This window comes from Pseudochaenichthys georgianus, chromosome 9 (genome assembly GCF_902827115.2).
Source record: "Pseudochaenichthys georgianus chromosome 9, fPseGeo1.2, whole genome shotgun sequence".
Lineage (NCBI taxonomy): Eukaryota > Metazoa > Chordata > Actinopteri > Perciformes > Channichthyidae > Pseudochaenichthys > Pseudochaenichthys georgianus.
In genome coordinates this window covers 19896872-19906995 of record NC_047511.1, presented here as the reverse complement: position 1 = coordinate 19906995, position 10124 = coordinate 19896872, and the positions used below count along the sequence as shown (strand labels likewise).

The following is a 10124-nucleotide window of genomic DNA, read 5'->3' as shown; positions in this document are numbered from 1 at the left end:
GAATAATGATGTGAAAGGTAATCAACACTTAAATAATACTTTAGTTACACCTGGAGTACATTCACAATCTACCTGCACTAATACAGTGATTAAAACTAGCTGCACCTTTTGACTAACACTTAGCATCAATAACTATTATTAAAATATATAATATATATTATTCTGTAAGGGGCCAATCTGCACAATAAGTGCTTTTATTTTTGTACTTTTACTTGAGAAACCTTTGAATGCAGGACTTTAACTTGTAACAGAATATTCCTACACTATTATACTTCTATTTTTACTGAAGTACACGATGAGTACTCCTCCCACCTCTGTAAACCGGTGTGGGACCTTGTGTAGATTGTTTTACTTTAAGATATTATGAACTCCCCATTTTAAACATTTGTTCTCTGGTTCCTGATCCGTACTGGTCTTCTTGTGAATTGCTCTTGCATGGCTGTCGACTCTGTGAGAAAGGTAGTGGACACTTTGGTTGGGATGAATCTGGGCCCTTTCTGTCAGATTCAGATTTGAATATTATAACTGAGATGTTGGTTAGTGGCAGTGAATCTGTGCAAATTTAACATGTGATTATTACTGAGGCCATTGTAACCTTGCTGTGCTATTTCAACATTCATTATAATAAAGGAGATGAGCCGGCTCTATTTGATAGCTATCATTAACATGATTCATATTTTTTAAGCCATTGCAAATATAATGTTTTAAATAAAATAAAACACACAGTACAAGGGTGGAAGGATGTTACATAATGTGTGAACACTTTTTTATGGAAAACCTTAATCTGAAACATAGATAGACGTTTTTCATTTAATTGATAGCCGTCAAATGAATGTACCGGCTTGGAAAGTATTCTGTAAAATGAAAAGTAGAACTTTATGTTGCATGAAAGGAAAGCAATAAGATGCCATCTGAGAACCATTTCGTATTTTATTTGAAATTGTTCAAGATCTTACTTGTGATTCAAATGCAATCTCTTATTAGTATTACCAAAGTTCAATATGAGGCAACTCCGGTGATCAAACTAATCAACGTTTTTAAATAATATAACTTAAGCTCAAGCCCATGTGGCTATCATTTAAACACCTACTGTTTATAACAACTTACATCCACTTACTTATTATGTCAGTCATACCTATCAGCAACTGGATGACCCTCATTTGCTTATATCTTTAGCATTTAGGGTGAATCTGGTATTTTTACAGGATGACCAAACAAAGCTCTATAGTTAGATACATACATTAGACCACACAGCATTAAGTGCATCATTACTATTCCTTATTACTGCCTTAAGCACCATGTAGATTAGTATTTCCAACTCCAGCAAGTGTCACCTCAAAACCAAAAAACAATGTAATGCCACTACAAAATACAAGACATATCGCAATCATAAAAGTTATCTTTGCAAGTTAATGGCAGTATTAAACATCTTAACATATGTTGCATTGCTCAGTCCCAGAGGTAGCTGCCTGGTGAACATTCATCCAGATGAAAAAAGTGCTGCATTTATATGCCTTGTCACTTGTGTGGTTACATATGGAAATCTACTTGTTGGTGTAAACCATGTAATACCTTTTCAATTCAAAGTTATGCCTTCTCTGCAGCGTGAACCCTTCTCGTGTGGTTCAACAATTCACCACTACATCTGAAATTGTTCCCGCATGCTTTACAAGTATGCGGTTTCTCACCTGTGTGGACTTTCATATTCCTTTTTAATGATGACATGTCAATGAAGCTTTTTCCGCAGGTCATGCAAACATACGGTTTCTCACCTGTGTGGATTCTCACGTGCCTCTTAAAGTTACAGTTATCTCTGAATTTTTTTTCCCACGTTTTGCAATTAATTACATTTTCATCTGTGTGGACTCGCATGTGGCCTACATTCCACATGTTCGGGAAGAATATGGCTTTACATCTGTGTGGATGGTCATGTGTGTTCGCAGTATTGACATGTCTTTAAAATATTTCCGACAAGTTTCACATTTTCTTTTTTTTTACAGTGCAAGTATTACGTTGCATGTCTGACAAGTTAGCGTTGTTTACTTTGTTCATTTTGGTTTTGTGATGCATTTTGTCTATTACTGGATCCGCAGTTCTTGTTAACCCTGCGTCATTAGAATTGTGAGAGATGAGCTGCAGATTACTTTGTGCTTCTGATACCACAACGCTTATAACTGGCATGTTGCCTACAGACTCTTTTGCACAAGTCTGACCGCTGTGCACACTCTCCTCATCAGTAAGAGTCACCATGAAGACATCAGTCTCCTGCTTTAGTTCAAGCTGCTCTTCCTCCTGACGGGTGCAAAGTTCCTCCTGTTCCTCTTTAATCTGTGGAGGCTCTGGGTCCTCTTGGTCCAGACTGGAGTTCCTTTCCTGACTACAGAGCTGCTGGTCAGTGAGATCCTCATCCTCAATACAGACATGTTGCTGAGGGAGCTCTGGAGGGACAGAAAATAAACAAAGTGCTGTCAGTGTGGTGTTAGGGAAGCACATTGCATTCAATGCTGGGCAATGGTGTTAAGATCAATATCACAATATCAAGACAACAACAAACAAGACTATAGAAATGCATTATGCATAACATTTATAAATAGATTTGATCAAATACAAATAAAAAACATTTGGCCACCAACTTTTTAAACTATAACATATTCTAACAATGTGTATTTTAACTGCTGTGCTTTGTGTATTTGTGATCTGTTGTTGGAGATCTGAATGTGAATGAATAAACAGAAAATAGCTAACGAGAGGCTTTAACCATAATGAATCCCATTCAGATTGTTTTATCATTTGTAAGAACTTGATAGAAAACTATAAAATTCAGAAAAATGCTGACTGTGACTGAAACTTGGGTGCGCATCCCGATGCTAACATTACCCCCGCTGAGTAAGTATTAATAGCATTAGTTGTATTGTTAAGGTACAACAAAGAATATCCATTAATTTTAGCACACTTTTAGCTTGATATATTAAATGTTTATCTATTACCTTTTTGGATTCTAGTACCACATTCCTGCATCGTTTCTGAACATCTTTAGATTACCACTGGATTTAGTTAATGACCGACAGATGTGTTCAAAGATCAAAGCGTGTCCACGGCAACGCCCTGCCAGTGAACGTGAGACAGCCTGTCAGAGAATGTATTGACAATATTATGCTGCATTATTGCTTCTAAGTAAAAAACTGTAACTCCAATCAGCTAAATCTCCTACCCAGAGTATTTAGGATACCAGATGAACACCTGATGGCTCTCGTGTTTGCTATATGTGTAAGTCCGTTTGATTAAATGAGCATATCGGTGCGGCCGGGAGAAATATCCCTACATTGTGATCACCAAAGTATGAAGAGTGAACATTTTGGCCAGCCGAGCAAAAGTTGGAAAAAAAACTCAGAATATGTTCCAGCTCCTCTCCCCTCTAGCCGTGATGTCTTAACGAGCTCTTAACGAGCTCTCCCATACACACCCATTATAAAATGTGAAAGTGTGAAATGTCCACAAAACGTAAGCTGCGACTACATGAGAACCGTACTAGCTATCAAAAATATCCAAATAGTCTAATAAAGTCCATAGCCTCGAGAACCGTTTAAACTTGTAATTGTTGTTCTAAGTTAAAGTCTGCAGAATCTGTATGGGGTCAAAGGAGTGTTTTTGAGCTCTGTCCAAATGGATTTTCCATTCATTCCTATGGAGCAAATGATCTCAGTTCTCTGCGAATTTGCGTGAAAACGGCTAGGCGAATCTCTTATAAAAGACATAGCAACTCGATCTCGGTTATTCCGAAACGTTTTGATGTGTGTGTTTAGTGTCAACGCTGTCGGACGAGTAGCATGACAACATTTGTGGCGGAAGAAGGAGACTAAGATGAGATAAGTATGTCGAATACTATACTGTGTGTGGCTTTGCTAGTCACACAGAATAAGAAAGTATTTTATTGTTTGTTACACACCTGTTCTGTGCAGCTTTATCTGAGACTCTTTTGCACAAGATTGACCGCTGTGCACACTTTCCTCATCAGTAAGAGTCACCATGAAGACATCAGTCTCCTGCTTTAGTTCAAGCGGCTCTTCCTCCTGACTGGTGCAAAGTTCCTCCTGTTCCTCTTTAATCTGTGGAGGCTCTGGGTCCTCTTGGTCCAGACTGCAGTTCCTTTCCTGACTACAGAGCTGCTGGTCAGTGAGAACCTCATCCTCATTACAGACATGTTGCTGAGGGAGCTCTGGAGGGACAGAAAATAAACAAAGTACTGTTAGTGTGGTGTTAGGGAAGAAAATTGCATTCAATGCATGGTTTGTGTATTTGTGATCTGTTGTTGGAGATCTGAATGTGAATTAATAAACAGAAAATAGCTAACGAGAGGCTTTAACCATAATGAATCCCATTCAGATTGTTTTATCATTTGTAAGAACTTGATAGGAAACTAGAAAATTCAGAGACATTTTGACTGTGTGACGCATCCCGATGCTAACATTACCCCCGCTGAGTAAGTATTAATAGCATTAGTTGTATTGTTAAGGTACAACAAAGAATATCCATTAATTTTAGCTGACTATTTTAGCTGTTTATCTATTACACTTTTGGATTCTTGTGCCACATTCCTGCATCGTTTCTGAACATCTTTAGATTACCACTGGATTTAGTTAACGACCGACAGGTGTGTTCAAAGATCAAAGCGTTTCCACGGCAACATCTGTTCTGTGCAGCTTTATCTGAGGCTTCAAGACGGTATCCAATAATCTGCGCCGGCGACAAATCTCCTCCTCGTATGCTGATAAAGCTTGAGCAAAGACTTCAAATAGTTCATTGGCAGTTGCAGCTAGTCGCTCGTTGATAACACTTCTCAGTTTCTCAACTACAGCCATTTCTACTGTGTGGAATATTTGGATGTATGAAGAGACAAAATAAGCTAAACCAACTTTTGTTTTTATCGTTGGCATGAACAAAACAACTTCCGGTGGAATGTTCTTCTTCGTTGGGGTCCGAGGGCCTAGGTATAAAAGTCACGGCTCGCCACTGGACAATACAGAGACAAAGTGGAGTCTGACTTCAAAGACTGTAACACCCGGAACATGTGGGCGGGATTAAGAAAAATGACAGATTACAAAGGAGCAGCGGGTGGTGCTGGGGGACTGTCTGCGTGTGCGTCTCTCCCAGATGACCTAAATGCTTTTAATGGTTGTTTTGAGATCAGAGAGGCAAGCCCTTTTGTTTTAAAAAGGGCAGATGTGTTCAAATCCTTTAAAAGGGTTAACCCACAAAAGGCCTGGATTTGATGCCATCCCTGGCCGTGTTCTCAGGGTGTGTGCAATTCAGCTGGCAGAGGTGTTCACAGACATCTTCAACAGGTCCCTGCTGGTCTCTCTTGCTGCTCTGCACTGAGGGTCTGGTGTTGCTTGGGAGCTGGTCTCTCTTGCTGCTCTGCACTGAGGGTCTCTTGCTGCTCTCTGTTAAGGGTCTGTGGTTGCTCGGCTGTGGGAGTTTCAGATGCAGGTTGATGGGCAGTGGGGCTCTCTGTAATGCAGGTTTACTTACAGTTTTTGTTAAAATAAAAAAAGGTAGTCAAATATATGTATATGTAGATATTTAACACAATCTTTTGAAAAAGAAAATACTCTTACCCTTTGCCAAGAGGAATTCATAAGCCCTCCGCATTTTGTCCAGTAAGGTTTTGGTGGCAGGAGTGGGGGGCAGATAGGTTATTATATCAGCAGCCCACATATTTGAAGCCCTTTTTGGCTTGCCATAAAATAGAATTGGCTTGTAGCCTAGAGCCTCAAGTTTCCGCACCTGAAATGAACAAAAGCAATTGACACACATTTGTTTGACCCGTTACCTTAAACACATACTGTTTATTTTTGATTATTATACAAACATGAAGGTATCTTGCATTGTGTAAGACTAATTGTTATTTGCATGCAAGGGCTAAGCTGCTAACAGCAGCTAACCTGCTGTTTCTGCCATTGCCTTCATTACAACAAAATAATTATTTTACAAAGAACAATACGCATTGTTGCTCTTTTTTTGGACCAAAAACACTGTGTGGGGCTCTCACAAAAATATTTACAACATTTAAATCACAATCAGACAGATGGGTCAAAGAGGTAAATACGATCACTGTAAGATGTAACATCTGACAATAAGACTATATTTTCAAAGGCCTGATCATAATGTACAAATATTTTTAGTATGTTAAAAAAGGGAGTTTCACTTCAATTAACAGTAACTTATGAAATATCTGTACTTACTGCAATACAGGCAGAATCAATTATACGTCCAACATTTCTGTTTTTCACCACACCTTGGCCCCATTCACTATTCAGTGATGCCGCTTTTTCTTTCAGTTTGGTTTTCTTTGACAGGCTTCCGTAGCAGGCACTGCACGTTTTCCTGCTCCTCTGATTTGGAGTCTGGCAAGCTGGGCAGGGCCTGAACTTAGGTCGAGTCATGACAAACAAGTATAGAAACACAAAAACATAGAAAGGGACTAACAACAGAAAGATGGACAGATAAGACACATACACAGGTACACAGACAGATACACAGACAGCAACAGAGATTGGACAATTTCACTACAGCAAGGACGGGGAAACGACAGGGACATGGCTCTTAAAAGTGCCTTTGGATTTACGCTATTACAGCTTATAAATGGTGTTTAGCATTCACTGAGAACTCAGAAGAATCTGTTGAGAGAAGAAAAAACAATTAGGAATTGAACACCTTACATTTTACATTACAAAAAGACAGTTTTGAGCTATGGTAACATAGGTAACTGGAAATACATTATTAATGGCAACCATACAATTCCCTATGACTGTAACCTGTAAGATCATATCTGACAAATAAAGGTCACCTAATATTTACGGGGCTTGGCATTAGTGGGACACCTGTCATGGACATGAAGGAATATTTCTGAATTGTTATGATTTTTTTTATTGTTGTGTCATTCATTTGATCAACTCTAACCCCATTAAAAACACATAACTGATACATAATAACTACGGTCATAAACAATCACAAATATTATTCATGCAATAAGAGTTGTCAGTTGTTTGCCACCTCTTAAATAAAGTTCAACTTCAAAGGCAACACCTTCTGTGCGCTAGCTAATAGCTAGTAGCAGCTAGCTAGCGTTGAAAAAGACGATTACCCTGCACTTGCAAATGTTCCAACAATGACTTATTGGTCCGACATATGGCTGTTTGTGCTGAATATTGAATGATGAGGCCAGACGCGGCGCTGTGGGAGGGCCAGGCCCTCGCATTTAACATTCCTGCCATCCCACAATAAACACGTTTTATTTTATTTATAAAAATTAAAAAAAGAATTATTTTTTAATTATAAATAAACTGTGAACTTTAAGGCTACGATGTAGCCTATGTGATGTCAGATAGTAATATAAGAGTAATAAATTAAAAACAGGTAGGCCTATGAAATACTATATGACAGTAAAACAAGAATAGAGTTTAAAAGGGGAGTTATTTGTAAAATATCCATATAGGAAAAGAAAATGTGTTTACAGTTCTGTTTCATATCGTGTTGAGAGATGTATCCATAGATCTCTTAATGTTGCTCTCAAAGTGCATCAGATTGATGCTTTTAACCTCAATATAAAAAATAAATAAATCTTCCCGGAGGAGCATGCCCCCGGACCCCCCTAGAGGAGCTTAGGTCCACCCCCCACTTAAAGAAAATGGCACTTTACCCCTGCCTAGATGCCGTGAGCTGATTATCGAGCCTTCATTGTAACAGTCGCAGGTACACTGTGTATGTGCGTGTGGGGAGTGTTGCAGTAGAAAATTCCACTGTAGCGCCCCGGTAGAATAATGGGAAACCCTACATCAGGGCTATTCAGTTGGCGGCCCGCGGGACAAATCCGGCCCCAGGGTAATATTTACTGGCCCTTTGAGTATAATGTTAAAAAGTATCACATTTAAAAAAAGATTTTTCTGCCTTTATTACAGAGAGGGTGTTTAATTGAGAGATAGAGGGGAAGACATTGCCTGAAAACTAGCAACTGTAGTGACAACTCCTGTCATTTATTGCATCTCTGCGTGAATGATTAGATAATTTCACCTAAATTAAATGGTGTTGATGGTTAAATTAGCTTCACATGTAGACATACTGAGTTCTGAACTTGCCATTTAGATCTATAAAGGCCTCGGGGCTATGTTGTTTGATTTAATGAAACACAATATATGCACTCCACTATGCTGTTGTAGTATTTACCGTATCTGAAGCTCTTAATATGATTGCTCATATTTCAAGCCATCTTTTTCTTTTTTATTACAACGTGACTTCACTATTATTTAACAACTCTTTTTATTGGGTTCTTTTATTTGGGGTTAAGTACATTGTCAGAATAAGTGAGAAATTAATTTAACTTCTGTTAGACAGCGATATGCCATATATTTTTGCATACATTCACAGTAAATATGTATTCAGTATGATAGCTGTCTAACAGAAGTTAAAGTTCATTTCTCACTTATTCTGACAATGTACTTAACCCCAAATAAGATATCCCAATAAAAAGAGTTGTTAAACAATAGTGATATCACGTTGTAATAACAATAACTCATCTCTCTCGTTTTATTTTTCAGCTTTGCCAAAAGCCACTGTCAAATGTCCTACTTGGGTTGCCGTCCGGAGTTGTCCAATATGGCGGACCATTTCGCACATGCGCAGTACAGATCAGGCAGGGGACAGATCGGGTAGTGACAGCCACTTCCATTCACATTTTTCATCATTGTTCCACAATGTTTATCATCATGAAATTAATAACTATATATGTTATACTATACTTGCACTGCTTACCGTTTTCATACTTTATATATCTTAGCATATTCATACACACTGTTAATACTGCTCATAAGCTACTGTCTGTATAGTGTATTCATACCCCTCACTGTTTATTCATCATTCAATTAATTATATGTTATTCTGTAGATTGTGTAGGCCTACATTACTGCTTTGTGCACTCGTGGTTGGAAGCTAAACTGCATTTCGTTGTCTCAGTACCTGTAATCTGTGCAATAATAATAAAGTTGAATCTAATGTGGTCAAGACCACTGACGGAAGTAGTTTTGAAAAGTAATAAGTGGTTCTATCTTTTACATGTAGGATTCAACCCCCCATGTATTGATTTGTTTTAAAATAAACAGATACTTGAGTCGTTCATTTGTAGTGATATAATAATTGTGGGATTCCTATTGCATCCACTTCATCTGCAACGAAGAACGCCAGCGCAATTCCCGCCATTGCAAATCGAGTCAAGCTGACGCCGAGCTGTCCGATTTAAGGCGAGCTTTTTGAGACCTCCCCCGGCTGCAAATTGGCTATTCTCGTCGGCTTTCGAGACGCAGCTCGTCTCAAACAAGCCTATTTTCTTGATTTCAGTCACATGTTCACCGTGTTACTTACCTAGTGGAAATCGCTTTAACATCGTCGCATAGATGACGTCACACGTGCGCGCCCAACACTTTATTTACAGACGCTATGATTACATTAATTTCTATAAAAGCAGCCCAAAAAAAGTTTCCGGAACACTGAACCATACGCTTCAGCTGAAAACGGAATCCGCTCGTTGAATTTTGATGCAGCGGGGAGCGTTCTCATCGCGTCTATTATCAACGCTATGGAAGGTCTATGAAGGTCTATGGGACACCCTGCCCGTTGAAAACTGACGTTCGAGGGGTACCCGGCCGAACCAACTTGTGTTTTTCTCGTTGGTATGAACCGTATGGAACCACATGGATGTGGTATGAACTACACAACTTCCGGTGGAATGTTCTTCTTCGTTGGTTTAGGGAGGCGGTCTGCACTGATAGTTACATTACCGCCACCTCCTGGATTGACGTTAAAAAATACATTGTCCCAATATCCCCCAATAACTAATAAGGGAAACAAACAATAACATAAAAACAACATGTTCCCCAACTCTTGTTCAGTGAGTTGCATGAATAACTTTTGTTCGACATCTGGTTGAACCTTTTCTCACAAGTATACATAACATGTGAATTTTACTGAGGCCCATGGTAACTTTAATGTTCTATTCAAACATTCAATATAATAAAGGGAATTAGCCGGCTCTATCAAAGTTTAATAAGAGGCAACTCCGGTGACCAAACTAA

General features: G+C 38.8%; 1 protein-coding gene across 1 annotated transcript; it reads right to left on the bottom strand.

Annotated features, from left to right (window-relative positions):
• Window positions 1–1782: 1782 nt before the first annotated feature.
• LOC117452038 (uncharacterized) lies at window positions 1783–9710 on the bottom strand. Its single transcript, XM_071204352.1, has 5 exons — window positions 9415–9710; window positions 6243–6677; window positions 5616–5784; window positions 3947–4216; window positions 1783–2438 (listed from the first exon to the last, which is right to left on the bottom strand). The coding sequence occupies exons 2-5, from the start codon at window positions 6441–6443 to the stop codon at window positions 1978–1980; spliced, it is 1101 nt and encodes a 366-aa protein (XP_071060453.1). The 5' UTR covers window positions 6444–6677; window positions 9415–9710; the 3' UTR covers window positions 1783–1977.
• Window positions 9711–10124: the final 414 nt, after the last annotated feature.